Source organism: Brassica rapa, chromosome A05 (genome assembly GCF_000309985.2).
Source record: "Brassica rapa cultivar Chiifu-401-42 chromosome A05, CAAS_Brap_v3.01, whole genome shotgun sequence".
Lineage (NCBI taxonomy): Eukaryota > Viridiplantae > Streptophyta > Magnoliopsida > Brassicales > Brassicaceae > Brassica > Brassica rapa.
In genome coordinates this window covers 3,154,493-3,181,352 of record NC_024799.2, presented here as the reverse complement: position 1 = coordinate 3,181,352, position 26,860 = coordinate 3,154,493, and the positions used below count along the sequence as shown (strand labels likewise).

At 34.2% G+C, this 26,860-nt stretch overlaps 2 protein-coding genes and 1 long non-coding RNA gene across 7 annotated transcripts; 1 reads left to right on the top strand and 2 right to left on the bottom strand.

Moving 5' to 3' along the window:
* Positions 1 to 19: 19 nt before the first annotated feature.
* On the bottom strand, positions 20 to 4,595 carry LOC103867010 (delta-1-pyrroline-5-carboxylate synthase A). 2 transcript variants are annotated; one of them, XM_009145035.3, is made up of 17 exons: positions 4,380 to 4,595; positions 3,959 to 4,030; positions 3,721 to 3,824; positions 3,490 to 3,592; positions 3,236 to 3,397; positions 2,579 to 2,856; positions 2,168 to 2,483; positions 2,013 to 2,090; positions 1,832 to 1,921; positions 1,578 to 1,751; positions 1,395 to 1,491; positions 1,216 to 1,319; positions 1,060 to 1,135; positions 835 to 985; positions 610 to 745; positions 450 to 520; positions 20 to 364 (listed from the first exon to the last, which is right to left on the bottom strand). In XM_009145035.3, the coding sequence occupies exons 1-17, from the start codon at positions 4,437 to 4,439 to the stop codon at positions 283 to 285; spliced, it is 2,154 nt and encodes a 717-aa protein (XP_009143283.2). In that variant the 5' UTR covers positions 4,440 to 4,595; the 3' UTR covers positions 20 to 282. The 2 variants fall into 2 exon arrangements, with proteins under 2 accessions (XP_009143283.2, XP_009143284.2); XM_009145036.2 differs by lacking the exon at positions 3,721 to 3,824 and having other exon boundaries at positions 4,380 to 4,544.
* A 13,777-nt stretch (positions 4,596 to 18,372) lies between these two features.
* Positions 18,373 to 20,823, top strand: LOC103867009. The gene is made up of 2 exons (XR_632597.3): positions 18,373 to 20,092; positions 20,218 to 20,823. It is a non-coding gene; the product is annotated as an uncharacterized LOC103867009 (long non-coding RNA).
* On the bottom strand, positions 20,678 to 25,082 carry LOC103867008 (protein DA1-related 2). 4 transcript variants are annotated; one of them, XM_009145032.3, is made up of 12 exons: positions 24,749 to 25,082; positions 24,413 to 24,600; positions 23,438 to 23,525; positions 23,214 to 23,331; positions 22,842 to 22,965; positions 22,640 to 22,723; positions 22,442 to 22,561; positions 22,136 to 22,348; positions 21,982 to 22,044; positions 21,774 to 21,889; positions 21,610 to 21,668; positions 20,678 to 21,245 (listed from the first exon to the last, which is right to left on the bottom strand). In XM_009145032.3, exons 1-12 carry the CDS (start codon positions 24,828 to 24,830, stop codon positions 20,908 to 20,910), a joined length of 1,593 nt encoding a protein of 530 aa, XP_009143280.1. In that variant the 5' UTR covers positions 24,831 to 25,082; the 3' UTR covers positions 20,678 to 20,907. The 4 variants fall into 4 exon arrangements, with proteins under 4 accessions (XP_009143280.1, XP_009143281.1, XP_009143282.1 ...); XM_009145033.3 differs by having other exon boundaries at positions 22,842 to 22,962; XM_009145034.3 differs by having other exon boundaries at positions 24,440 to 24,600.
* Positions 25,083 to 26,860: the final 1,778 nt, after the last annotated feature.

Genomic DNA, 26,860 nt, shown 5'->3' with positions numbered 1-26,860 from the left:
GTCTGATTCACAATGCAAATTCAAAGAAATAAAGATAAATTGATAAATAAGAAAGGTGTAGCTTACAAGAGTTCTTCAATCTTACTTATGAGCAAAGACCAAGTGGTAAAAACAGAACAAAGGAACTTATTTTTGGTGCAATCCCTAAACCCTAAATCAAAACCACTTCACTTTATAAGAGAGGGTTTCAACAACAATAATAATAGGATATGATATTAGCAGAGAGGAAACAAAAAGCCCATCCTCTCCTAGTCTCCACAGAAAGACTTCACACAAAGTCTTCTAAGCTTGGATGGGAATGTCTTGATGGGTGTAAGTAATCCCATTGTCTCCATCCACAACTTGTCCTTTTCCTCTCATTATCCTGCAACCACAAACCATTCTTCCTTACAAAACCATTTCACAAACCAAAAAAATAAATAAAGAAAGGTATGAAACCAAAGTTGTACCATCTGGTTGTAAGTAATCCCTCCACTCCCACTGGACCACGAGCATGGATCCTCCCTGTGCTTATCCCCACCTATTTACCATAACCAAAACTTGCTTCATCACACTCTTTTCTCTTTTCACCGTTTAATGTATAAGATTATTTGTATGTCTCTCGCTTACCTCAGCACCAAGTCCAAATCGGAAACCATCAGAGAACCTTGTGCTTGCGTTGTGGAACACAGCAGCGCTGTCCACTTGGCGAAGGAACAGCTCTGCAACTTCGGGATCCTCTGTCACAATGCAGTCTGTGTGTGCACTGCTCACAACAACATACACGACAAGATAGAGATTGAGCATTTCCAGCAATAGATGCAAAGATTACAGCCGTCAGTGTTGAGTTTTTACCTCCCATGTCTGTGAATGTGATCTATAGCACCATAAACGTCTTCCACAACTTCAACGGTGCACGCCTTGGAACAGTACTCGTGATTGAAAGACCGTGCTTCTGGTAGGTTAAGTATTTTACTTGCCTTTGGTCCACCATACAAAGTGACTCCTGCAGTTTTATTTACCTCATGAGTCTATCTATGTACATGTATATGAGACATCTAGATAGTGTTATGACTTTACCATTGCTCTGCAGAGCAAATATAAGCTCATTGAGCACAGCATTCTGCTCCAGATCCTTATGCACAAGAAGAGTTTCCTGAATAGAGAGAAGATGAAATTAAAAAAAAAAACGATTACATAACTGAAATCTAGAGGAAAGGTAAAAGTTCTCTTTACCATGGCATTACAAGCTGCTGGATAGTCTAACTTTGCATCAGAAACTATGCGTTTAGCCATATCCACATTACAAGCCTTGTCCACATATACATGACAGATTCCATCTGGAAATTACACAATTAAGTCATCATCATTTCACTAAATGTTTCTATAGGAAGAAATAAAAGTTGAAACTGTACCAGCATGACCAAGAACAGGGATTTTTGTAGTGTTTTTAATCTGGGAAACAAGCTTGTTGCTGCCTCTTGGGATCACAAGATCAATAACGTCATCAAGCTGTAAGCACAAACGCAAATGGTTTAGTTTAACAATAGATATAAAGACTTGTTTGCAGCAGCTCCAAGTTTGTAAATCTGTTTTACCTTGAGCAAATCAGGAATCTCTTCCCTTGAAGTCACAAGTCCAATGAGTTTACCACCAACAGTCTCTGGAATAGCATCAGTTATCACCTTGTGTAAGATAGCATTTGATCTCCTGGCCTCCTTTCCACCCTTCAATAGAAGACCATTTCCACTCCGGATAGCAAGTGAAGCTATCTGTTTGGTTTGTGAGCAAAAGCGCAGCTTCAGCAAATTTACATTCAAAGAAGGTAAAGGACAATGACTCTTTAACATACCTGTACAAGTGCATCAGGTCGAGACTCAAAAACAATCAGGAGTACGCCTAATGGGGATGAGGTCTTCTCCAAAACAAGACCATCTGCCACCTGTAAAAGCAATGTTCACAAAGAACAAATAGCATAAACAACCATTAATGTCAACAAGGAGGATCTGTATTAACATGTGTCCTCTAATCACCTCGGTTTTCTTTAGAACACGGCCAATTGGATCTTCCATATCAGCTAGCTTACGAACTGAAGCTGCAAGGCTCGAGATCTATCAAGAACAAAACAAGGAAGCATTAGAAAACACAAATAGCTCATAAATAGAGGTGACCATGAACACTGGCTTACCTTTGCAGGTGTCATAACCAAACGAGCCACCAATGACTCTTCAAGTCCAGCTTCTTGTGCTGTAGCCACATCTAACTCATTCTCAGCTCTGATTGTTTTCTCATTTGCTTCAAGAGCATCTGCGATACTATACAGTATCTGCTTCCTATCCTCCGAAGATAAGGCCTGAAGCTTCCTGGAACTTTCCCTCGCAGCTACTGCCATGTCACGAGCAGTAGAATCCGTGATAGGAGCCCATAGACGAGCATCTTGATGGAACAAGGTTCCAACACGCAGTCCTCTAAGGACTTTATCTATGTTCTCAGCTGCATAGCCACTACAAGAAAACAAAAAAAAAAGTATCAATTTGATGAATCTGAACAATCATATCACAGTCTAATCATGTATGATAAGTGTAGAAGGGCCACACACCTGGTTATGATGACAGGGATTCCAGCATAAGCTGCATTCACTGCAGCTTTCACTTTTGCAGTCATGCCTCCTCTTCCTAGTCTTGACTTGTCTCCAAATGTAATCTCATCTTGATGTTTCTCCTTGATGAACGTGTGGATCAGCTTTGAGTTAGGATCACTAGGAGGGCCAGTGTAAAGACCTTCGACATCACTCAGAAGAATCAGAAGATCTGCTTTCAGCTCCAGCGCTAATAGAGCAGCTAAGCTGTCGTTATCCCAAAAGATTCCAGATGAATCCTGCATATAGTGAATGCAATGAAGTTGAACATTAGACTGCAAGATTGAACTAAACTCTCTATTCCACACTTCTTCCGTTTCACAATGACATATGTTTTAGCATTTTTACACATATTAAGAAAACATATTAAATTTTGATTATTAATTCATTGTTTTTTTTTGTAAATTAACTATTTTCAACAACTTTTAACAAATAGAAATTTAATAAACACAATTATTATTTTTGATTGTTACAATTTACAGATAACTAATGCATCGAAAGTGTAAAAAAAAGTGTATTTTTGAAACAATTTGTTTTTCTAAAATTTGGATCTTTTCGAAACAGAGAGATTATTAAACAATGAACATCTCATAGGGACAAAAAGATAAGTAAACAAACCTGATAAGGAGCTCTTCTGGTGCTAATAGCATCGTTCTCATTGAAAATAGGAATAACCCTCAAATCAAGCATGGACTTGACAGTTTCATTAAGTTGCTTCCTGAACTCCTTGTCTCTGAAACTACTATCATTCACCAGTAGCTGAGCAGCCGTCACATCCAGCTAGCCAAAGAAAAAAAAGGCATCAATATTTGGAACTCTACATAATAATCTAGAGAACAAGACCATAGTTTTTTTTGCAGTAAAGAATCAACCTGGTCAAACATAGTCTCATAATAAGCCATGAGACTGCTTTGTCCAACACCAGCACAAGCCTTCCCATCTAGTTCATGCTGAGGCTTCTGGAGATCCGCAAAGCTACAATACATAAAGAAACAAACTTCAACCCCCAAAAAAAATTTAAAAACATAAACACAAAAAAAAACATATTTCAATGTTATTTTCCCAAACCATAAGGCAAAATGGTCTCAGCTATTTTTAGTAACCTGCTATTGACTAACTGTCTGTAGCGAAGCCTTTGGCGGCCAAGGCCAACCGCACCTGATGACACCAAGATCACCTCAAATCCATCCGAGTTTAATTCCGCAAGCTGACATTAATATTTTTTTTTTTTACAAATTACATATATTTTTTTCACATGTCTTTCATGAAACCTTTTCATAATTTGTGAATAAAAAGCAAAAAAAAAAAACTGATTTATTATTATTATTTAAGAAGTTATACCTGTTCACACAGAGCTCCTAGGCGACCAAGAGCCAATCTTCCACCTTTCCCAGTTACAACAGCTGTTCCAACCTTTATATATTTACCACAAAATAAATATTAATTACCAGAAAAAAATAAATAAATATTCTTAACACGTATCTAATGACATGCAGATTAAGATTCATAAACCTAATTACCAGAGGTTTGATACTTATTATTCAGATTCAAGAAATATTCTGGGTTTATAATTAAATCGTAAAGTATTCATTTTTTTTATTTTCACCAGCCGCAAAAAAAAAAAGAAACTTTAAAATGAGATTAAGACAGAACTAAACACATGTCCACGACGAACAACACTTCACAGATCAGACGAACACCGAGAAACACGGTAATAATCAAATCAAAATCTGAGAATGTGCTGACGAGAGAGAGACGATACCTTAACGACGATACGCTTGACGTCTTTAGCGAAAGCGCGTGAACGATCTAGCTCCTCCATTGTCCCCGCCTACCAAAACCTCCTCCAAAGGAACGAGTTAAACTCAGTGGTTCGTCAGTGACCGAGTTTAGAGAGAGAACCAAATAATATCTGGTGAGGGAAGTGTGGAGATGAACAAGGAAGAGATGATGGGGTTTATAAACACAACTACAGATCCTGTTACCAAACCACGAGGCGCCACGTGTGAGTATAAGGGTACATTTGGAATTTCAGATACGATTAATGAAGTGGCGTGTGTTGATTGGGTGGTGCAGGTTGAGAGAGATTAGGGTGCGTTGTAGGAGATCTATTACTCGGGTTTGTGGGTATTTTCGGTAATTAAAAAATCGGGGGCTGAGGAAGCGCCGTGAGCAAACGCAAACGGAGATCAGAAGAGGACAAGCGAAAAGCGGACAGCAATGCAATTTTAGATGACGTCTACTGATAAAAAGAAATAAAATCGTAATCTTCTTTTTTATATGCGGCGCCACAACATTTTTAAATCATTTATCTTATATATTAAAACAGAAGTCACAACTTTGATTCATGTGTGATTTTTTTTAAAATGAACCCTCACTAGAAATTAGTTATAATTCATTTATTACTAATAATATGAATTTATAATATATCATTCCTAATATAACATCCACTCCTAAAAATCCGGATGGGTTAACAACCTCACCTTGATTCATGTGTGATATTTTTATTCGGATCATCATTTAAAATTTGTATTGAATGTATTTCCTTAATGCTAATATATAATTTTTAACTACTTAAATCATAATATAATTTGATATCTTTTAATTTAAATATATATATATATATATATATATATATATATATATATATATATATATTTAATTTTCTTAACAAATGTGTTGAAAAACATTATAACAATATTTTAATTATCAAAAATTGTATTGTATATAAATATTTTCACTAATTTTGTAATTCGTAATGAACTTAATGTTATTATACATTAATATATATATATATATATACTCAGTTATATTTTATAAAATGAAAAAATTATATCAAATTTTACTATTTTATAGTTATATCTATCATTTTAAATAAAACATTGTATTTAACTAAATATCATAAAATTATTTAAACTGATAAATTAATATATTTTATTTTCACAAACATTAAAAATTTATGCTAGAAATATAATATGTTAGTAGAACGGGTTAATTCACGTATAAATTTAACTTATCTTAAACTTTTATATATATATATAGTTATTATCTTAAATGAATAAACATAAAAAAATATTGATAAAGAAAATCTATCGCTTTGAATTACGGATCAGGATCATAATAATTAAATAAAAATAATTTTAAAATATATATAAGAAAAAATACCAAATATATGTGATGATTTAAAATAATCAATTAACTTACAGCATGAAAACTATCAAATTGTTATATATTCAAATTATTATATATAAACATTTAAATATATAAGTAACTTTATAAATATATTCTAATTATGTAAAATATATATAAAAACATGAAAATTAGTACCCGCACGGTTGTGCGGATCCAAATCTAGTTAATATTTAATATAGTAATTTTGTATTATGGTCCACATAAGAGGGCAATGATTAACTATAGGGATGTAAAATGTATTTAAAATAACACAAAATTATTTTCCAGTTAAATATTTATCAGCCATTTTTAACTGAAAATACATATATAAATATTTTTTTTTTTGATTGGAAATTTTTCTTTCTCTCAACCTATTTAGAAAATATATTTATATTCTTTGTTAAGAAAAATCAATGAAATTAAATAGAATGTAAATCTTTCAAATTCACATAGAAACTATCTATTTATTCCTGTAGAATAAAGTAGCTTTGAAGATATTTCTCTTGACTACAAGATTTTTGTTATTTTCCATTATATCATTGTATCATTCCTATATGTTCATTGTATAATTCCTATATGTACCTAAAGTTGTATTTTAATTATCAGTAATGACTTGTGAGATGGTGTCCTGCAAACCTGTAAATAAATAAATTAATACATAAATAACATATAAGCTAATTGTTGGGTTATTCAATGTGATACATTCGTTCATATTTGCTTCATTTTGATATTTAATACACACATTAATAAATACCACCTGAAATACTTTGGTAAACCATTTAAAAAATGTATTTCAATAAATTTTTGAAAAATTACGATGTTAACTTCAAAGTAATTAAATTCTGTGTTGACTAATATAGTAACTAAACCCTGCATTCAAGCTTTAAAATCCCCTATATATTATTTGAGAAGCATTACAACATTATTTTGTAGCCACTTGTCATCACTAGAATGATTCTTAGAATCTTTAGAGAAATAGTTTGGTCCATCTAAATATATAATAAGCTTTTTATTAAACTAACCATAAATACATTATTAATGTGATTTACTATTTCCTTAAATAAAATTACTGGCTAAAGTATATATGACAATTAATGATTTTGAATAATAAAGATTTAATAAAAATGAAGGTATCTAATATTTGTATAATTTTAAACTATTAAAATAAATTAAACAATCATATTAACCATATAATAAAAATGAAATTTTTTCTTTATATGTTATATTTTCAATTTTTAAAAACGAGTATAAACTACCAAAACTGTTAAAAGTCTCATATTCAAATTTTGTGATCCATGATTTATTTTTTTTGTTAGGACATGATACAAATGATTAAAAAATCATATAAGTCGAAAGTCTCATTTAATAAGTATTAAAAATAAAAATATATATATATATCATTTTAAATTAAATTATATGCCATATAAAAATGCATAAATATCTTAATTTTGATATTTACTTTGGACAAATTTTTTTGATGAAAAATTTGAAAAAATATTATAAATTACTTAAACTATTAATTCTATAGTGAAAATTTTGTTATTAGTAATTTTTTTTTTGCTATAACAAATACAAAAAAACATATGAGTAGAAAGTATCATTTAATAAATATTAATATTAAAATATACTATATATATGTTACTATCACTTAAATTTAATTATATACCTTATCAAATAGAAAAAAATATTTTTTAGATTAATAAACTTTTATTTATATCTTCGCACCAATTTAATTATATAAGTAATAGTTAGTGACTTTTTAATTATTAAATATATATTTATTATTTCATAATATGTTAGAAACATATAATATATAAAATAATATATATATATAATGTTCATCCCGCGCAAGGCGCGGGTCTTAACCTAGTGTCGATTATTCAAAATCACTATCGCCATATATGTACATTAAATTTTTTATTCTTCCTCTACTGATAGAAAAAAACTAGCAACTAATAAAATTAATTACATGTTCTATTACGTAAAACGAATAAATACACGATCAGTGTCAAAAGTTAACATAAGGTCGAGGTCTCTGAGCGCTAGTTAAATTTTGCATTATGTGCCTTTCGTTTGACAAGACATAGTAGTCGAAGCTTTGTTCAGATGCAAGTGTGTCTTCTAACCACTATACAACTTTTTGTCTTTGTGAAAGCTTAATAAAGGTTATAGGTCCTGGTTTTCGTGGATGCGCTCTGTATGTTTAACTTTAAATGTTTACATGTATATTGATCCGTGTAAAGATTGTAATTAGTTTCGACCATTTAACCAAGTTGCTTTGGTCTAGTGGTAAAGGAGTTCCAGCTGGAGTGCTCGCCCCTGGGTTCGAGCCTTTGCCACTGCGGAATTTACATATGGGCTGCAGCATCCGAGACCGAAGACCGTTACACGGTGAGCCACCTGGTGACCTTCGAGCCCATGCTCACTTCGATCTCTAGTCTGGACCACCACGGTGGAGCCAGGATACTCGGTTAGCAAAAAAAAAAAAAAAGATTGTATAATGGATCGTACGTCTTGCCTTTAAAATCTCTGATTAATCCACGTATTCTCATTCTTTAGTTGAAATTCGCATACTTCTAAGTACAATAACATAAATATGTTTTAATATATACGGTATGATAATTAGTTGTATATGTTGTTTGTCATTGAGTGTACGACTGGTTCATACAGTTATTTTTATGCTACACTACAAGATCGTTGTAGCTTTGAGTCGAGGACACAAAATGATTAACTTATTCTTTTGTGAATAACAAAAGTTTGATGTTCTCATCCATTTGAAATCGACTTATGAACTATAGGGCTGATTAATACTATTTATTACAAAATGTATAACTTATTGATTATTTATGTTTGCCGGTTAAGAATATAAAGTAATTAACTAATTATTAACTGGAGGCAGTCGCATTTTTGAATGTTAGATATTGTTTTTTTGGTCAAACATTCATTCATAATTCAAAATAAACAGAGTTACTCCATTAGAGGAGGAGAGTTTACAAACAAGCGTAGGCCTGATTTGGCTAAATCGTCCGCACATACATTTGAAGCTCGAGGCGTAAAAGCAAATGAAACAGATAAAAGGGAACTACTCAACACGCGGATGTCGTGGAGGATCCTTTGGAGCTCAGTGACAGAGGAATCTGTGGTGAGCAGAGAGATGAGACTACTAGAGTCTGAGAGGCACCTCAGATTGAGGAAACCTAAGTGGATTGCAGCCGAGATCGCAGTCTTAAGTGCTAGAGCTTCTGCCATTAGGGCGGAATTGACATAGCCCCTTGCACCAGAACCTTGCGCCCGAAGCAAACCCGCCTTGTCTTTGAAAGCCCATCCCAACCCGCATTTTTTCGAACCTGCATCCCAAGCACCATCTGTAAAACAGAGTAAGACAGAGGGATCGTTGCATATACTCGGTGGGGGGGCTATGTTAGTCGTAGGTTTTTGCGAGCTGAGTGGTTGAGCCCAGCTCCATTCTTGTGCATCTCGGATAGCTTTGTTGAGGACCTCCAGCTCTGAATAATTCTTGTCTTCGAACAGGAGCTGGTTTCTGCTAGTCCATAGGTTCCATAATATCCAGGGGTAAAGCGGCTGCGAGACTCCCGAAGGAGGAAGATTGATAATGCGTTTACCTCTTTCAAGAAGTTGTAAGATTGATGAAAAGTGGAGGCGAGGGGCTTTTGTAGAGCGGGCAAGAGATCCCACACTTTTGCAGCAAACATGCATTGAAAGAACGCATGGATTTCACTCTCTCTTCCACCACACCGCTTGCACTCCCCAGTGACAATAATGCCTCGTCGTACCAGAGCGTCACCCACTGGTAAGGCTTTGTGTGATAGTTTCCATAGAAAGAGCTTTAGCTTAGGTGAAGTTGCTATGCTCCAGACACACGTTTTCCAGTTAAAATGGTGAAGAGCCTCTTCTGATTCTTGGCCATTGCCCTGTAATTTTGCCAGCGCATAACCCGACTTTGTGGAATATGATCCCGACTTCTCAGGCAGCCACACTAAGGTATCTTGCATCTCAAAAGCACTAGGCTGTAACAGTCGGATTGTGTCCTCATACTGAGGTAGGTGGGCTCGTATGGCACTAACATTCCACTCTCCCGTTGAGGGGAGAATGAGGTCTTGCACCGTCAGATCTTGCTCTTGGAAATTTGGAGGCCCCATGGGGCGTGATATTTCGCCTGTTGAGAGCCAATTTTCGCTCCACACATTGATGTCCTTTCCTGTACCCACTGCCCAGCCTAAGCCCCTCTTAATAACTTCTCGGCCAGCTAGAATTCCCCTCCAACCATGTGACATGGCACCCGAGGAAGAGCAGGAGAGGAGATCATTCTGTCGACAGTACTTTTCTAGGAGGATCTGGCCAAGTAGTGAATCAGGATGTTTGAGTAAACGCCAAGCGAGCTTTGCTAGGAGAGCATCATTGAAATGTTCAATGTCGCGAAAGCCTAGTCCCCCAGCGTTTTTCGGCAACGTGAGCTTTTCCCATGATACCCAACAAAGTCGTCTTATTTCCGGTTTGAGATCCCACCAAAACCGAGTCAAGACGGATTGTATCTGTTTACAGAGGGACTGTGGAAGCTTAAAACATGACATCGCATACGACGGCATCGCAGCTAGAACGGATTTTAGCAAAACTAATTTTCCAGCCCCCGAGAGAAGTTTTGAGCTCCAGCTATGAGCCCTTTGCCGGATCCGGTCAACTATCATGGAGAAAATATCCCGCTTCTTTCTACCAAAGTGTTCCGGTAAACCAAGGTACTTTCCGATGCCACCTTCACTCGCAATCCCAAGGGCATTCTTCACATTGACTTTGGTGGCCGGGAGCGTTTTAGAGGAGAAAGTAATCGCAGACTTGGTCCGGTTAATGCATTGTCCGGAGGCCGCTTCATAACGGTTAAGGATGGACATCAGTTCAGTGCAGCTATCTCTGTCCGATCTACAGAAAAACATCGTATCATCGGCGAACAAGAGATGGTTTATCGCCGGAGATCCGCGAGCCTCTTGCCGTTGCGCGCCCAGTTCTGAAAGTTTGTTCCAGAAGGCTGCTCTTTACTCTTTGCGGGGTGCTCCATAGACATACGAGACAAAAAAGGTTTTATTATGATTTGTGATACAAGTGTCGATAATGTTGGGTGATGAGTACAACACATCGAGGAGAACACTTGATTTCCAGGAGAGTGCGAGTCCTCCACTGAGCCCATCGGGAGGGACCGTAAAATGATTGGAGTACGCAGAACTTCTAAAAGTGTTGAGGTCAGCTTCATCTTGGTTCTTTGTCTCCATAAGGAACATGATGTCGGGGGAGAGTTTAGTTCGTATCTCCCGGAGCCTGCGAACTGTCAGTGGGTTCCTTATGCCCTGACAGTTCCAGCTCACACTCGCTAAGGAAGAGAGTCTGGAGCTGTCCGAAAACCCGTCTTCTTCTTCTTTGTTATGGCGGGAATCAAGACAGCTGCTGGTTGTGAGGATGCTTTCCCCTTTCCTTTAGCTTTGGAGTCATGTCTCACTTAGACTTGGACCTCTCCCACCCTCTGTGTCCCTTCCGTCTACGCGAATGACTCTGAGAGGAACTGAGAAGAAAAAGATCGCAAAAACACCAACTAAGAAGAGAGCGGTCCGCAGCCCGGCCCAAGGCATCAGCCTCAACAGACGTCGTGTAGCTAAAACACAGAGCTCCCCAAAGCGTAAACTGATACTCGAATGTTAGATATTGTTTTCTTTAAATAGAGTGAAAAGATGTGAAAAATTCAATATATTAGCTACGTTCCAGTGTATATATATCTAACATGATAATGTATCTAGCTACTGTATAAAAATAGACTATGGCCAATCCAATTGCCATAGATTAATAATCTAACATGATAAAATTATATTGATTATGGCCAGTCCGATTTCTTTAGACTAATATGATAATGAATATGAGTGCCCTTATCGAGATTCTCCAGATAATTAACGTGCACACTGCCAAGTATATTTAAACATCAAACATTTCATTGGCCTTTTAAGAAGCCAATGATCATTAGTGATAGATTCAGATGGATCAAATTTGACATTTTAAATGTTACTAGAGATTTTCCCGGGCTACGCCCAGGGTATTCATATAGTTTTTAGTTAACTTAAAAAGTTGACACTTATATATAACCATATTTCGTGAATATATAATACAATCGATTTTAAACTATTAAATTGGTATATATTTTAAAATTTGTTTGTATTTATTCATCGATTTGTGTCTAACAAATTTAAAATAATTTGAACTCACAATTTTTGTTTCTTATTACTGGAAATCATATATAGGATGATAAGTAGGATGAGTAAAAACTAACTAAACCTAGTTATGATTTAAATACATTTTTTTTAGTTTTGTGTAAATAAATTGTAAAATTTACAATTCGTTTAAACTTTATTTTGACTTTAAAATCACTGAGTTCTTTCTTTTTGTCATCAATTTAACAGACTCAATTTTTTTTTTTTTGAACACAACTTAACAGACTCAACTAATCATTGAATTATAATACCAACTTGAACATGCCAAAAAAAATAATAATAATAATACCAACTTGAACAGTTTTATAATAGAAATAAAATTGAATCAAAAATTGATCTACACATACAAATAATATCATTGTCCACCCCAAACCAAACTATAGAACAAAGTTTTTACACAAATCTACCCGAACTTGATATTTAAATCATACAAACCAACAATAACTCTAAACTAAGAATTTTGGCCTCTTCTCAAAAATCTTAGTCTTTTCTTTTATGGAACCTCATAGAATACATAAATTGATTCTCAATTGCAGATTGATGCATTTCCCCAGTTTTTTTTGCAGCTCCTTTGGTCTATTTTCGCCCTCTCCAATTTTTTTCTCAGCTTCTTAATCTCATCGCTTGACCATTTCAGAACATCATATGCTCTCTTCCGCTTTTCAAGTCTTCCGCTCCAGCGTCTTCGCCGTTTCTCTCAGCTATGTCTCAATCTGGACAACAGTAAAAGAAAAACAAAAAAAAAAACTAAATATGAACTAACAAACGTGGCTTTTAGCTCATGAACAATGTTTAAGGAACACCGCAAAGAGTAAGGGATGCCTAAAAACCCATTACATAACATAAACAACACAATGCAATCTACTGATTCTTTAAATGTACTGACAAATAAAGCACAACCACATACCATGGCACCTTCAGGGAGAGCAGAAATTAACAATGAAGTCAATTTTATGACAGAAATTACCATCTCTGTGATGCGGTTAAGCTGCCTCTCATACGATATCTTTGTTTGCTTCTTCAGCTCAGAAATCTCACTCATTGAAGAACCCTTGAGCAATCCAACCTCCTTTTCGGGTCATGTAGCTTGATAGCCTCTTCCTGAGATCACAAATTATAATAAGCATTCTCTGCTTCAAAACAGATAAATGAATAAACCGAGAAAAATATTTCACCCCTTGATACAAAGAATTGATGAAAAAATCATACCCATTGCTGAAATACGCTATTGCCAATGTAAGCTCCAACTCGATGGCTTTGTACGCATCTGCAACATCTTCTACTCATGGAAAGCGACAAAAGATCAGATGTCAGATCCAAGAATCGAACAGAGGTTCAGATGAAACCCGCCAGATTACAACGTTTGAGGACACCTTTATAAAACATGGAGTAAAGATGCATATATAGTCCTTTTCTAAGGAACACAACAGTTCAACCTTTATACTGATCATATGAGTGGTCATAAGTGGATGGGACGGCCAATAACTTAAATCAATGAATCATTTGGAGAAGGTTAAGGCGAAACTCAAGCACATAGCTCTCCTCTTTTACATCTGGTACATCTTCAATGGAAACTGCAGGAATCTGATAGTTAATTTTGATTTTCCTCTTACTTTTTTAAAAAATGGGTGAACTTGGCTAAAGAATTAATCACCTTCTTCTTCTTCATCCATCTTGTGAAATTTAAAAGTCTGATCATTTATCTCCCTGACTTCATCAATGATTTTTTCTTCTTCAGATCCTTCAATAAACAAATCAAAGTAAGTATCAATGAAATCTTAAAAATCTCATAATCCTGCATGAACAAAAAAAAGAAGAAGAAGAAGGTGATTACGGAGTGTATGGAGCCAATTGAAGAGTAGTTTCTTGTTGTCATCATGAACGTATGTAGAGGGTTGAAGTTGGGTTCCTTGTTGATTTGACTTAATTATGATTTTGGCTTCTGTTTTGTATCTCGACTAACAAAAGAGTATTTGTGTGGTGACCTTATAACAAAATTGTGTCCCTTGTGATGTAGAAGAAGGTGAAGATAAATTGAACAGAAGGTCGTGGGAATGTCTGAATGACCTCATCATGGGCGATTGAAAGTAATGTGCCACTGAATCGTTGTTACCGCAGAAGAAGAGAGTCGAGATCGTTTTCTTCACTGTCTCAGGGAACAAAAGCGGTGGACTTCCCGTTTGGTTTAGCAGTCGCGGAGGAGGCGATGAAGGTATGTGATGAAACGGATTTGGAGAGAAGAGTAATGGAAGAGGTGGAAGGCTAAAGGTGAAAGAAGAACGGCGGAATCATCAAAGAGAGAAGAGAGAATGAGTCGACGTAAGGAGAAGAAGCCCAAAACAAAATAAGAAAAGTTAAAATAGAAACCCAATACAAAACACGAAGCTCAAATCAATATTATAGAGAGATGACATGGATGATTGCTGCAATATTAGTGGCTGATTTTCTGATCCTAGGTGACATATCTCATAGGGTTTGTTATTCTGTTTTTAGTATAATATAGATGACTGGGTGTTCAAAAAAAAAAATGTTATGACTGGAAATAAAACAATATGCTTCCCATGTAGTACACCGGTTAATTTCAATATAACTCATTCATAAAAAACAATACGATGTAAATTACATATGTGATTTAAACAATCGCATTTGATGGGATAAAAATGCATGAGACTGAAATATTTCATTGGTGATTGAGCTTTCAATAAATGTGTAGCAAATAAAATCTCACATTTTCTAACATAATGTGAATGATTTTATTTTTGCTTGCGCTACAAAAACTTAGCGAATTGAATTTCCCTCTCAGTCAAAGCCTCGAAGCCATTGTTCCAAGTTCCAACAGTTATCTTAACGAATTGAATTTCCCTCTCAATTTTACTAATTTCTTTCAATTTCTAAGTTTTACTTTCTGTAATTTTCATATTCGATCGTTAGGCTTCTCGTTAATGGAGAATACGAAACAAATAAAACAAATGCAACGGAAGAGAGGCACGTGGTTTGATGCGATTAGGGTCTCAGATGTCTGATTGTTTGTGGGGAATCATTGGTCATATGTGCATGTGCACTCTTCTTAGCGTTTAGGTCCACCAACTCCAATATTTTATTCAAATAATAAGATTTCATTTTGTAATTTTCTGTGTTTAAATTTTAGTAAATTTGAACTAATAATCTCATTTGTAACCAACGACATATCATTTTCAGGGATAATTATTAGACATTCACATTTAGACTCAAGTATGCATACACAGCAACAGCAGCACATGTGTATATAAGCATATAACATTGTAAAAGAAAGATGCGATTTTAATTATTTAGGTATACAAAATGACGAAGAAGTAGTAAGTAATGAATACATTTTATATTGGAGAAGCATGATTCGTAAACGAATGCTCTTTGATTATAAATTAAAACTGGTATAGGTTATGTGATATTTTTTTTTTGGGTTATGTGATATTTTTTTTTGATAACCCGTAAGTGTGCGGTGAAAGATAGAAAAGCCTTTGGTAGTTTTGCATAATTACGTGGACAAAAAGGTTTCAAAATGGTCGGAAATGGAACTTTTATTTGTTAGCATTTTTGGTAAATGATACGAAGTGATGTTAATGTCTAATAACTAGTACAATTTTTTTTCTTTATTGCATGAAACTAATCCACGTATGTGTTTTCCAATATATAGTAGGATGAGATTGAAATGCAGACCGATGAAATGATATATGGCGTCAATACAAAATTGAGAAGGCACAAATATTGTAGTGGACCTTTTATCTTTACGACCTTTGATTATATATACAACACATACATAAATCGAACGTAGTCATATATTCGAACAAAACATTATATCGCCTCAAAAATCTTATGGGTTCTGTTCAATTTTTAAAAATATTATCACGGGTGATGTTCAAATGAATCTCGTCCAAAATAGTCGGTTGAGAAAGCGCATATTCTTTTAAGTTATTAGGATAACCACTAAAAGGAGAAGGACATTGTCATGACCAGTGGCGGAGGGAGAAAATTCTTTCACATGGGTCAATTTAATATAAGTGTATCTTGTATGGGTCACTAAACCAATTTCATCAAAATTTTCTTTACAAAATACAAAGAATTTTTTTAACAAATCAAAGTTCACATGGGTCATATGACCACCATGGTTCTATGCTGGCTCCGCCACTGGTCATGACAAGAATATATGGCTACAATGTTTTTGTGGGTACAATCCAATTTCAATTGACCTGTATGGATTTAATTCACGAGAGAGAAAGTAAACACACTTGTAAAACTAGGACACGTATCTAGTTGGGGCACATGTAGAGAGTCGAACATGGAGCTATAGATAGACAGGTTCCAAACTTGAAGACTCGGTATTTACCCAAAAAACAAACTTCACGGCTCTACGTAGTAATTAGAGCTAGAGAGGCTCACGCTACTACCCCAAAAAAACAAAGATAACGTAGCAATGCAAAGTTTGTGGTAGATAGAACTTTTTTTTTGGTAGATAGAACTTAGCAAACAAACAAACATATTTGTGATAGAATGATCAAATATGATCTTCGTTAGAGAATGAGTTTACAGCAATTAATTATGGTTAAAACTGAAGTTTAACGATTATATATCATATATACTGTGATAATATTAACTCAAACACAAAAAATGGTGGAATGTGTCCTCGATTTATAGTGTAGGAATATTATGTGTAAATCGAATCATTTCATATATAATTACATTTCCAGTGATTACAAGGAGCTGGTCAATTTTGTCTTATCTCTTATAGCGAAATAAGAGCCAAAATTATGATTTATATAACAAAAAGTCTTTCAAAATGGGTCCAACCACTTGTCAATTATTCATATATTCTTCTAAGTTTCGTCACATATATCTCCCAGCTTTTAGCATATGATCATATAACGCTTGAAACCAACGGTTTCTCTACACCAGTTGTCGCATACATATATATAATATGTGGATATACCAAAATAAAACATATACTCCATGAAATAAATTGATAATAAAGGAAGAACCGTCAAAACTCACATGCTGATGAAATTAAAATTTGTGGACACGAGAATCCTAACCAGGCACGAAAAATATGATTACAAATCAATACTTAGAAAAATGTCAGTTTTATTACTTAGAAAAATATTTTAGTTAATTTGGCTCTTAAGGTACCAGAGAGATGTACAAACTAAACGGCTTAACCCTTACTTTAACTGTTACAAAAGACATGCTATTTAAATACTCAAAATGATTACTTTCAAAATTTATTTTTAATACTATGTTTTATGGGCATCGACTGGCCATAATAAAAACACATTTTCGCTGTGATTTATAAACATTACTCATTTTAGATAGATAAGATATTTCATTCGACCAACAACAAAAAAAAAGAAGAAGAGAAGAATGAGATAAGGTGATGGAGTATATAAACCTCTTACAGAACATGCTACACTTGGACAAACTCCATTGGTGTATCACAGTAGCAGCATTAATCATTATATTTCACAGCCAATGTAATCCCGTCACGAGTCACGAGCGTCCAAAAAAGTTTAGTGCAGTCACGTTCAAAGAGACTATTTCCCAAAAACAAATAATACTCATCTCAAATGCATCCTCTAGGTAATAGCTACAATAATACGAAATGTTAATTTATAAAAACTGAACAAATCAATGGCTTATGCCTTATAGTAAGCGTTTCTTTTGAATTTGTTTGCCCTAATAAAGTTTAGCACCCGAAGTTAGGTGAGAACCCGAAAGTTTGTGCGAGAGACGACTATCTTTTATTGCTTTGAGTTGATTTGCGTCTGAGCGATCATGCAAACAATAAAAAGTAGTATATCCATCTCTTTTCCAAACAGAAATTAACTACACAGATTCTTAGTATCTACAACCTTTTCGGTAATGAATTTGGCCGACATATGTTTTGGTTTTTCAAAAGTATGTATGTGGTGATAAGACGCAGATAGAGGAAGAAAAGTTAGAGAAATCATTATCATATAATACTTGGTTAAAATAAGTTATTTATTGCAAAAATTGATGTAGACACTGATATATGGTTGTTCATAGAATTGATATTATTCTTTTTAAACAAATAAAGTACTCCTTCCTTTTAAAAAAAAACATAAATACTTCGATGTTTATACACATATTAAAAGAACACATTAATCATGCATCATTTTTTTTAAATTATCAAATTCCAATATTTTTTAACCAATAATCTTTCAATAAATCTAATTAATTTTATTGAAATTTGTAATTTTTGTACAGAAAACATAAAAAATTTATCTTTGTGAAACAATTTTTTTTCTAAAACTTCTATCTTAATGAAACCGAAAGAGTATTAGTATAGATTTACTTTTTGTTTGGGGAGATAGGTGAGCTGGAGAATTTGACCGTTAAATCATTCAAGTGTATTGATTTGAGATGTCAAAACCAACAAGTAATTACAAAATGGACGGCAAAGAGGACGAAGTAGACTCATAATCTAAATAACAATATGGTTCTTGAGGAGTCATTGCTGTTTTTGCTAAATAAAAATGAGAAATTTACTTTTATTCAAACACAAATTTTAAAAATTCATTTAAAACTCATTATTATTGAATTTGACATTTCATAAAATACTCTAATCTATTGTTTTTGAAAATATTTTAAGTTGTAAAGTTTTAACGTTTTCAAGTGGTTTAAAGTGTTTGGGTGGAGTTTCTTAGTAAAAAAAAAATAAAATTAAAATTTCATGGTTTTATGTGATATTTTTGAGTTGTTTAATAAAATCACTTTTTACTATTCAATTCATTGAAATTATTTAAAATCTCATTAAAAATTAAATCAAGTCAAACTTTACATTAAATACACCCCCTAAGCGTCAGGTACTAATGATGATAAATTTCTTAAAATAATATTTTAAATTTGTTTTGTATTTTTTATCCGAAAATTAATTAATTATAAATAAAACCAATTACAAGAATAGACGTGTGGATATACGAATATACCACTTTTACTAAGTTTTCCCCTTCACTTGATAACTAGATAATTAGGCCTGGACATTTAGTCTAAACCGAATGAAAAACCAGAATTGATGAGTTTGATTTTAATTCGGTTAGGATGGAAGAAAACCAATCTGCGAGAATTTTTCAGAACTATGGCTTCGGTTTGATTGGCCGATCGGTTGGTGCTTCTGTGTATACATTTTCTTCTTTAATTTCGGGTTCAACCAAAAAAACAGAACCAACCAAACTATACTAAATTTCATTTGAAATCGGAGTTTATGTTTTTTAAAACCAAACAAAAGTTTCAGTAAAATCGTATCATCACCGAATTATGACAAACAAATTTTCATACTAAACCAAAACCATTTACCAAACCGGAAAAAGAGAAACCGAACTAACTAAACGGGCGATTGCCCAGCCCAGGTACATATCTACTCTAAGTAGTCTCGCCCAATGCTTTTATCGTCTCTACTTCTAAACCTTTTATTCCCGCCAAATTTGAACTAATTATTTAGTGGAACATATATGGTTATTAAAAGATGGTTTACATCATTATTCTTGCAGATATTTTATTAGTAAAGACGACGCTAGACAGGTTCTCTCTATCATTCAACTAATGTGCACCTTTTGGCCTTTTCTCCACTCACATGCATTGCACTAAAAAGTGAAAACTGTAAAGGGCTTTTTAACATTCACTCTCTGATATCTACCTACCAGATAGAGGACGTATGAATGAAGTTGGAAGCATAATCAAGACTCTGAAGTTTGTGTGAAGGGTCCACTCAGTTCAAAGATCTTAATAGAGCTCGTGGAAACAGTCAGCTCAAAGGAAAAAGGACTGAAGAAACCTCCCCAGAAACAAATGTTGATAGATTTATGAAGAACAACAACATGAGCTCTCCTTATCTCAGCCGTGCAACAGCGAACAATCCTGTAACAGTGAAACGTAGCAGCAATCATCTCAATGGGTTTGCACAGAGACCGGAATCCACTTTCTTTGGCACTAGGATGCAACCAGACATAGAACTCATGTCTTTGGTTGATCCAATGGACATGTCTTCAAGGTACAGTTCCTCTCTCCTTTTTATAAACTATTGTGTTGTCGTTTGGTTTGCATAAGAACCCGGTTTGAGGACTTTGGGTTCAGTTCTTATGTCCACTCTTAATCTTTATATTTCATGAATGGTAGATTGAAGGACAACAACAATGTCTTGGCCTGAGAGCAGAAACAACAGTGGCGTATTGAGGTGGCGGTCATATGAAGCAAGCGATGAGGAAGATGAACCGAATTGGGGCATTGCACCGATTAGTTCCGGTTCGATGCCGGTTAAGGGAAGGAGGCGTAGATTCGCTGCAAGATGAAATTATACAAACCCTCGCGGGGAAAGAAAACATTAGCAATTGTGTTAAGCATAGAGATTGAGAGCAGGTGGTGTAAAGAGGGAGAAATGGTAAGAGTGAGCTTTGTACTCGGAACAAAAAGTATAATTGAGTTCTACATTTTTCTTTAATTTCATTTGTGGAGAGATTTTTTGAATATCATTTTTTTTTATGAGGATAGAGTATCTTTTGATTTTTATGACATATTTCGATACATTGAAATTAAATCACAACAATATTATTCATAATTTGTCTTTAACATAAATTGCTTGCAGGAAACTAATTGATTTTTTTTTGTTATTATTATTATCCAATAATCGTTCTTATGAAACCTCCAAACAACAAATCCTCCCATTCAAAATCCAAGGGGAGACAAAGTCAGTTCCGAGTTTCTATAAAAAGTTAAAAACAAACCCTTTTTGTGTGATCCATCCAATCCAAATCAAAGACCATATAGTAAAAGATAAAAGAAACATAACAAAGGACGTCATTGGTAAATTCACAAAGGAAAAGTTCCAGTGTAGCGGATATGATCGAGTGTACGATGCAGACCGTACTTAGAAACCGCTGCATTTGCTGCTCTGAAACCTCCTCCATAAGCTGGAGATGCGTCGTGTGCTATCTGATGCTTAAAGAACTCACCAAGCTTCTTCTCCACGTTTGATTTCCCTCCTTTCTTATTAGAAAACGAGGATGATGATGATGAAGTGGCGCCTGATGATGACGTTGAGGGCACGTTTCTTGAAAGAGGATCTGAGAGAACTTCGGATTCAAGCCACATGTAAGAGAGGACTTGGCAGATACCTTCCTCTACCTCAGGGTTAAGGTTCCTATACCCTAATGAAATCAATAAATTAAAACGAGTTAAGATGCTTTTCTTTTGTAGAAACGTTTCCAAATGCTTATAAACGAGTCAGTTGGATTACTTTATTTAAACCAAAAAGAGGAACTAAAATATAAACAAAACCAATTATATTGTAAAGGAATGAAATGAAAGATAATAAACCACAATCTAGTAAATATTAAAATATTGTATTATATATTACAACTATATGAAGCATATTACATAAATTTTATATTAATTACGTAATTATTCATTTTATCTAAACTGATCCGATTTCAAACCGAACCGAACCAAACCAAACCAAGATTCTCACTCTTTTGGTTAAGAATAGAAATGGATGGAGAGTATAGTAAGTACCTTTGAGCCTTAGCCATCCATGCATCAGCTCGTGGGCGAGAATTGCTCCGGTGAGTAATCTTCAACCACCAAATCATCATTACTTTAGTATCATTTGCCATCTTTATCGACCATGCAATGGTTCAAAAGCGAATCTGAGAGCTGAGCAAGTAATATCTAAGTACCTTGGGAGGCCGTAAAGAACGAGAATCGCAGTGACTTCACATTTTCGTGTAAGCTTTCGTGGCTGAGTTCTCATACCAACAAGACGGTGAGCGCCAAGTCTCGGCCTTTTAAGAACCTTTGAAGAACCAAACATGAAAGAATAAAACAGAACAAATTACTATTTAGAATCAGATATTAAGTTTTTTAACAAAATTTGAAAAGACTTACACTTGTGACTGTCTGCTCTTCAGACAAACATAAACCCCTTGTCTCTGGCATGTGATGGTATCCCTATGGGAAAAGAAAAACAAAGGAAGTTTAATGTAATTTGAGAGAAACTCAACGAGAAATGTTATGTATAAGTTTAAAGATCATTGATTACGTTTTTTTCTCCGACGATAGCGTCATTGAGAGCTTCTCGTTGAACAAGAAGCATAGGTATTTGTTGCTCAAGTTTCATGTACATTCCTTCGTAATAGTCTCGTATCGAGTGGTAAAGTGGTTGACAATCTCCAGTATCAGTTATCGCAGTTTCCATGCATTCTAAACATAAACTTCTCCCATCTTCTAACGTGTAATATCTCACGTCCCATGACTTCATGGTCACAACATAGAAAAAAACGGTATTGATTTGTATAGACTTATCAATAATCAAGAAGAAATATTTCATTATTAAATATTTGACTACCTCCAAACGTTCGCAGCTACAACAACGGCCCGTTTTATCGTACTCATGAGAGGGACAATACTTTTGATTCCAAAACGGATGGCATCGATACTCGATCAAGCCAGCATCATTGGTTGGGATCTAACCAGAGTAGAATGAAGTTAGTCCAATATTTTAAACGTGCATGAATCTATATAATATGGTTGTATAGTTTCTTACAAAATGGTGGCAAACTTCGCATTTAGGATGAGTAAGCTCTTTGAAACAAATCTTGTGATATGGTTTTGTTCCTGACAGAGAGAACTTTGAACCAAGCGAGAGACGAGAACATGCAAACTTAATTAGTACTCATGACTTCGAACACAAAAGTATATATCATATTCATACGTATTATGGTAAGTGTGGATATATGTAAAGATACCTCATGCTCAGTGATAGGGTAACGACAAGAGTGGCAACAGAAGCATTCAGGATGAAAGAATGTTCCCATGCATCCTAGGTAGTTCCCCATTCCGATATCGCGATTGCAACCGCCACATATTCTGCTAAAAATTAGAGAAACACTATTGGGATCAGTAGAAATTAATGGACGTGAATAATACTATATAAGACTATAAACTCCCACATTGAAAATTGCGATAGAACAAGAATATTATATGAAAGACTTGTACCGATCTACTTATTGCTAATTAATTTTCAGTTAAAAGTTCATGAAACTTAACAAACACCATTTTAATAGTAATTTTTAATAGTTTGAAGATATAAATTTATTCAAGAATGTGTTTTGTTGTACCTTTGTCTTCGTCTGAATTGATAGGAAGGTTCATATGGTGGAATGAAAGATGATGGATTCAATCCACCGTGAAAAGGCCTTGGAAAATCTGAATTGTTATCCATAGACCAACCATATCCTGTCCAGATAAAATAATTCAGTCTCTAAGCTAAAGAAATAATGTTTTAGTTCATTCTGATTTTCTCTAGTTTATTATGTATTCATAAATGTAAAACAAGAGATACCATGTGGCCGCCTCCTATCGTCAGCTAGAGAACGTGACATTGCACGATCGAGTTCTTCTTTGTCCCGTGCACCTCTCGAACGATCGTCCTGGTTCGTTAACGCGAACATCCAAAAAATGTAAATTAGCTCGTTTATCATGACATCATCAGTAAAAATATATATTGATCTGAAATACTTTAACATACAGTATGTAAAAAAACAATTGTCCCCCATATATATATATCGATTTCATCTTTTAGAGATTCTAGTTGGGTGACTAAATATCGTTAGTAGTGCTTATGGGTATCAAAGTAGGCCACCTCAAATCTAATCCAACTCTTCCATCATGTAATGGGTGATTTGTGTTCATTTTTTATTTCATGGATTGAGAATTATATTCCTTAACCCAATGAGATAGGTAAGTCATATTAAATTGAAAATAAAATTAAAATACTTATTAGTTACTAATTTTACTTTAGTATTAATATAGTAGTATTAAATTCCATAATATATAATACACTAATTATATTACAGAAATCTAACCAAAATTTTGATACGTATATCAAACTAACTCATAACCCATAACTATTGCTAATACTAATATTGGTCGGATACAATAAAGTGTCCTAATTGAACCGACATATGAACCTCTTTCTACCTAACTTTGTCGTCACATTGTAACATCATCTCAGTTTAAGCATTAAAAGCCAATGAGACTCATGACAACAATTAGGTAACAAATGTACCAAATAATTATTAGTTTCATGGACGTGACAATGTCACAGAATGTACACAAGACCCGTGATATTCAATAAAATGAGAAACAATGAAAAAAAAACAGTAGTAATATTCACACGTCTTTTGCTTATTACTTTAATATTATAAATCACGTGTCTATAGTATATGTGCAGGTCTAAAAAGAAAGAAAAAAGAACGAAAATATTAATTAAACTTAACGATTAGTTATTCAATTTATATTTTAAGAAAATATTTACCAAAGAGGAAGGATGTAGAGGAAAGACCATGTTCTCGTCCTCTTGAAACTGAGGAGGATGATGATTTGTGCGAGCACCCCCACCACCACCACCACCACTAGAGCCACTCTTGAAAAGCTTACTCACCCATTTCATCAAGTTCCATTTCTTATCTCTGTATGTTGATGAAGATGATGACCCAGCTTCCCCTATTTATGAAAAAACGTTATTAGGTTAGCCAGTTTCTAAACGTCAAGTATCATTATTTGCTTAATGAAATTCACATACTTATCAAAAAAAAAAAAGTTTCTAAACACGGTGCATGGGAAAATATTTTGGAAAGAAAAGAAAACGCACCAAAGATACAAGGATTTGAGATATGGCTAACATGAGCAACACCGTATGAAGAAGAAGATGAGGACGAGGAAGAAGAATCCATATGAGGATGAAAAATGTCCCACACGTGTGTTATATATCTTTGTAAACGTGTGAGTGAAGAGAAAACGACAGCCCTAGAGAGAAGCAAAGAAGGAGGAAGAAGAAGGAAGAGGGAAGAAGATGAAGTTATAAGTCATTAATTGTTATTAGAGAATAAAAACATATATGAAAAGAGAGAATCTTTGCAGAAGAGATCGGGCTAAAAAAAATTATAAAGAAAAAAGAAAAGAAAGAGATGCTTAGCTTCTGAAAGGAAAGGAACAGAGAGAAAGAGATGTGTTTTCAAGAGAATATTTATATTTTTGCTGAGACGGAGAATATCTCAAACAACGGTGTGGGGAGGATGAAGAGAGTTGAAACCTTTTAAAGCTTCTCTCTTTTTCAATTTTTTCAAAAATTAATCTCAAAAGTGAAAATTGTACACGAAAGTAATAATAAAAATCTTCTTTTTGGGTTTTGATGGCGACGCCGTCACGGTCCAGTCCTACTATCCCAAATAAGTTTTGTGTTTTAACTTTGGTTTGCTATGATATTGTAGGGTTAGTTCTTAGGTTTAGGTGTTGATTTTGGTTTAGTCTTGAGTAATTACTGCATCTTCAGCTACAACTATCTTTTTGACACTGTTTTATCTATTATAGAGAATAATTATAAATTATGATAATTATTACAAATTGATTTATAATCGATAAATTATATATAAATCATATTTGCATCGCATTTTATGAAGATTTACTTCTAACGGTTGTACAGTTGTACTTGTATTATGTTGAATTTTTTTTCCAAAATTTTCTCTTAAAATCTACATAATTGAAAATAAATTGCAATATAGGATTCGAACCTCAAATCTTGTGGTATAGAAATGAATCCTAATTAGATAAATGGACTAAAAGGCTAGGCTTTCACCAGCTACCTTTATCTAGGATTTGAATTTTAAGTTGCATGTCCTCATAAGACATTGTTACGTTGTGCTTTACATTGTTAATTGTTATTTGTTTGTTTAGTGTCTCTTTTTCTTACGGTGGCGTGACTTTAGGCTGTACACGATAAAGATGCGCTTTTGCAACGTTAAACGCAAATTGCTTTATGAAAACACAAAGGAGAGGACCAATTATAATAGTATAATTTGAGGCATCAATATATAAGGAAGGTCATGACCCTTGATGACGACACAAAGGTGAAAGAGGCTTCAAAGTGGAATAAAACACCCAATTTTTACAGAACAAAAGCTTAACCTACAATTACTTTAATGTAATTTTTTTCATAAATCAAAGTTAATAGTTTGTATTAAAGACAGCATCAGATCAAATCTAGCTTTTCCAGGACCAGTTTTCACCTTGAGATCTGACCAGTTCTTTATCAACTTGCTAAAGTCAATCTATGTATGGACGATCACGTACCTTGTTTTGATTAAAGCTGCTTATTTTTGGAACATCTCATTTAAATAATACATTCTGTTTAATTAATTATAATATAGTTTTAACTAATTTTATTTATTCAATGAAACTGTCAAAGTTCTACAACACTCTCTGTCAGTTAAATTGTATTCAACCCACCCCTCCCCCCCAAAAAGTTACAATGAAATGAATTAGTTTGTTTTTTGTGTCGAATTTGTATTACACTGAATTCATATGAAAAATACAGATTTCATATGAATACAGATTTCTTCTAGCATCTATGGATTTGCTACAAACCATTTGCCTATTCCTGATCCCAATATCAGTCTGTTTCGAACAATCTTGTTGGTAATTTGCTTGACCAAGCTAAACGGTGTTAATGGTATTTCTTCATGCTGGTGATTGTTTTCCCCTTTAATAAGTATGTAGTAGACACTAGACAACATTTTAAAAGGTGTATTTCCCTTTCATATGTAGTAGACACTAGACAACATTTTAAAAGGTGTATCTCACAAGAAACATTGTTGTATCGTGAAAGAGAGCTTTGTATAGAATATCAATGACTTGATTCCCTGCCGTGGTGTATGCTACTTGGACGAGCTTTGAGGCGAGATATGTTTCCATATTTCTGAATAGA

Bases quoted from the DNA above. Each gene is read 5' to 3' on its own strand.
- LOC103867010 (XM_009145035.3), bottom strand. From the start codon at position 4,439: ATGGAGGAGCTAGATCGTTCACGCGCTTTCGCTAAAGACGTCAAGCGT. The intron at 3,398-3,489 runs GTTGATTCTTTA...TTCTTTGGCTAG, and splicing joins ATGAGACTATGTTTGACCAG to CTGGATGTGACGGCTGCTCA. The intron at 365-449 runs GTACAACTTTGG...TTGTGGTTGCAG, and splicing joins GGATTACTTACAACCAGATG to GATAATGAGAGGAAAAGGAC.
- LOC103867008 (XM_009145032.3), bottom strand. From the start codon at position 24,830: ATGGATTCTTCTTCCTCGTCCTCATCTTCTTCTTCATACGGTGTTGCT. The intron at 23,526-24,412 runs GTAAATATTTTC...TTAACGAACCAG, and splicing joins CTCTACATCCTTCCTCTTTG to GACGATCGTTCGAGAGGTGC. The intron at 22,966-23,213 runs GTACAACAAAAC...TCTAATTTTTAG, and splicing joins CAATTCAGACGAAGACAAAG to CAGAATATGTGGCGGTTGCA.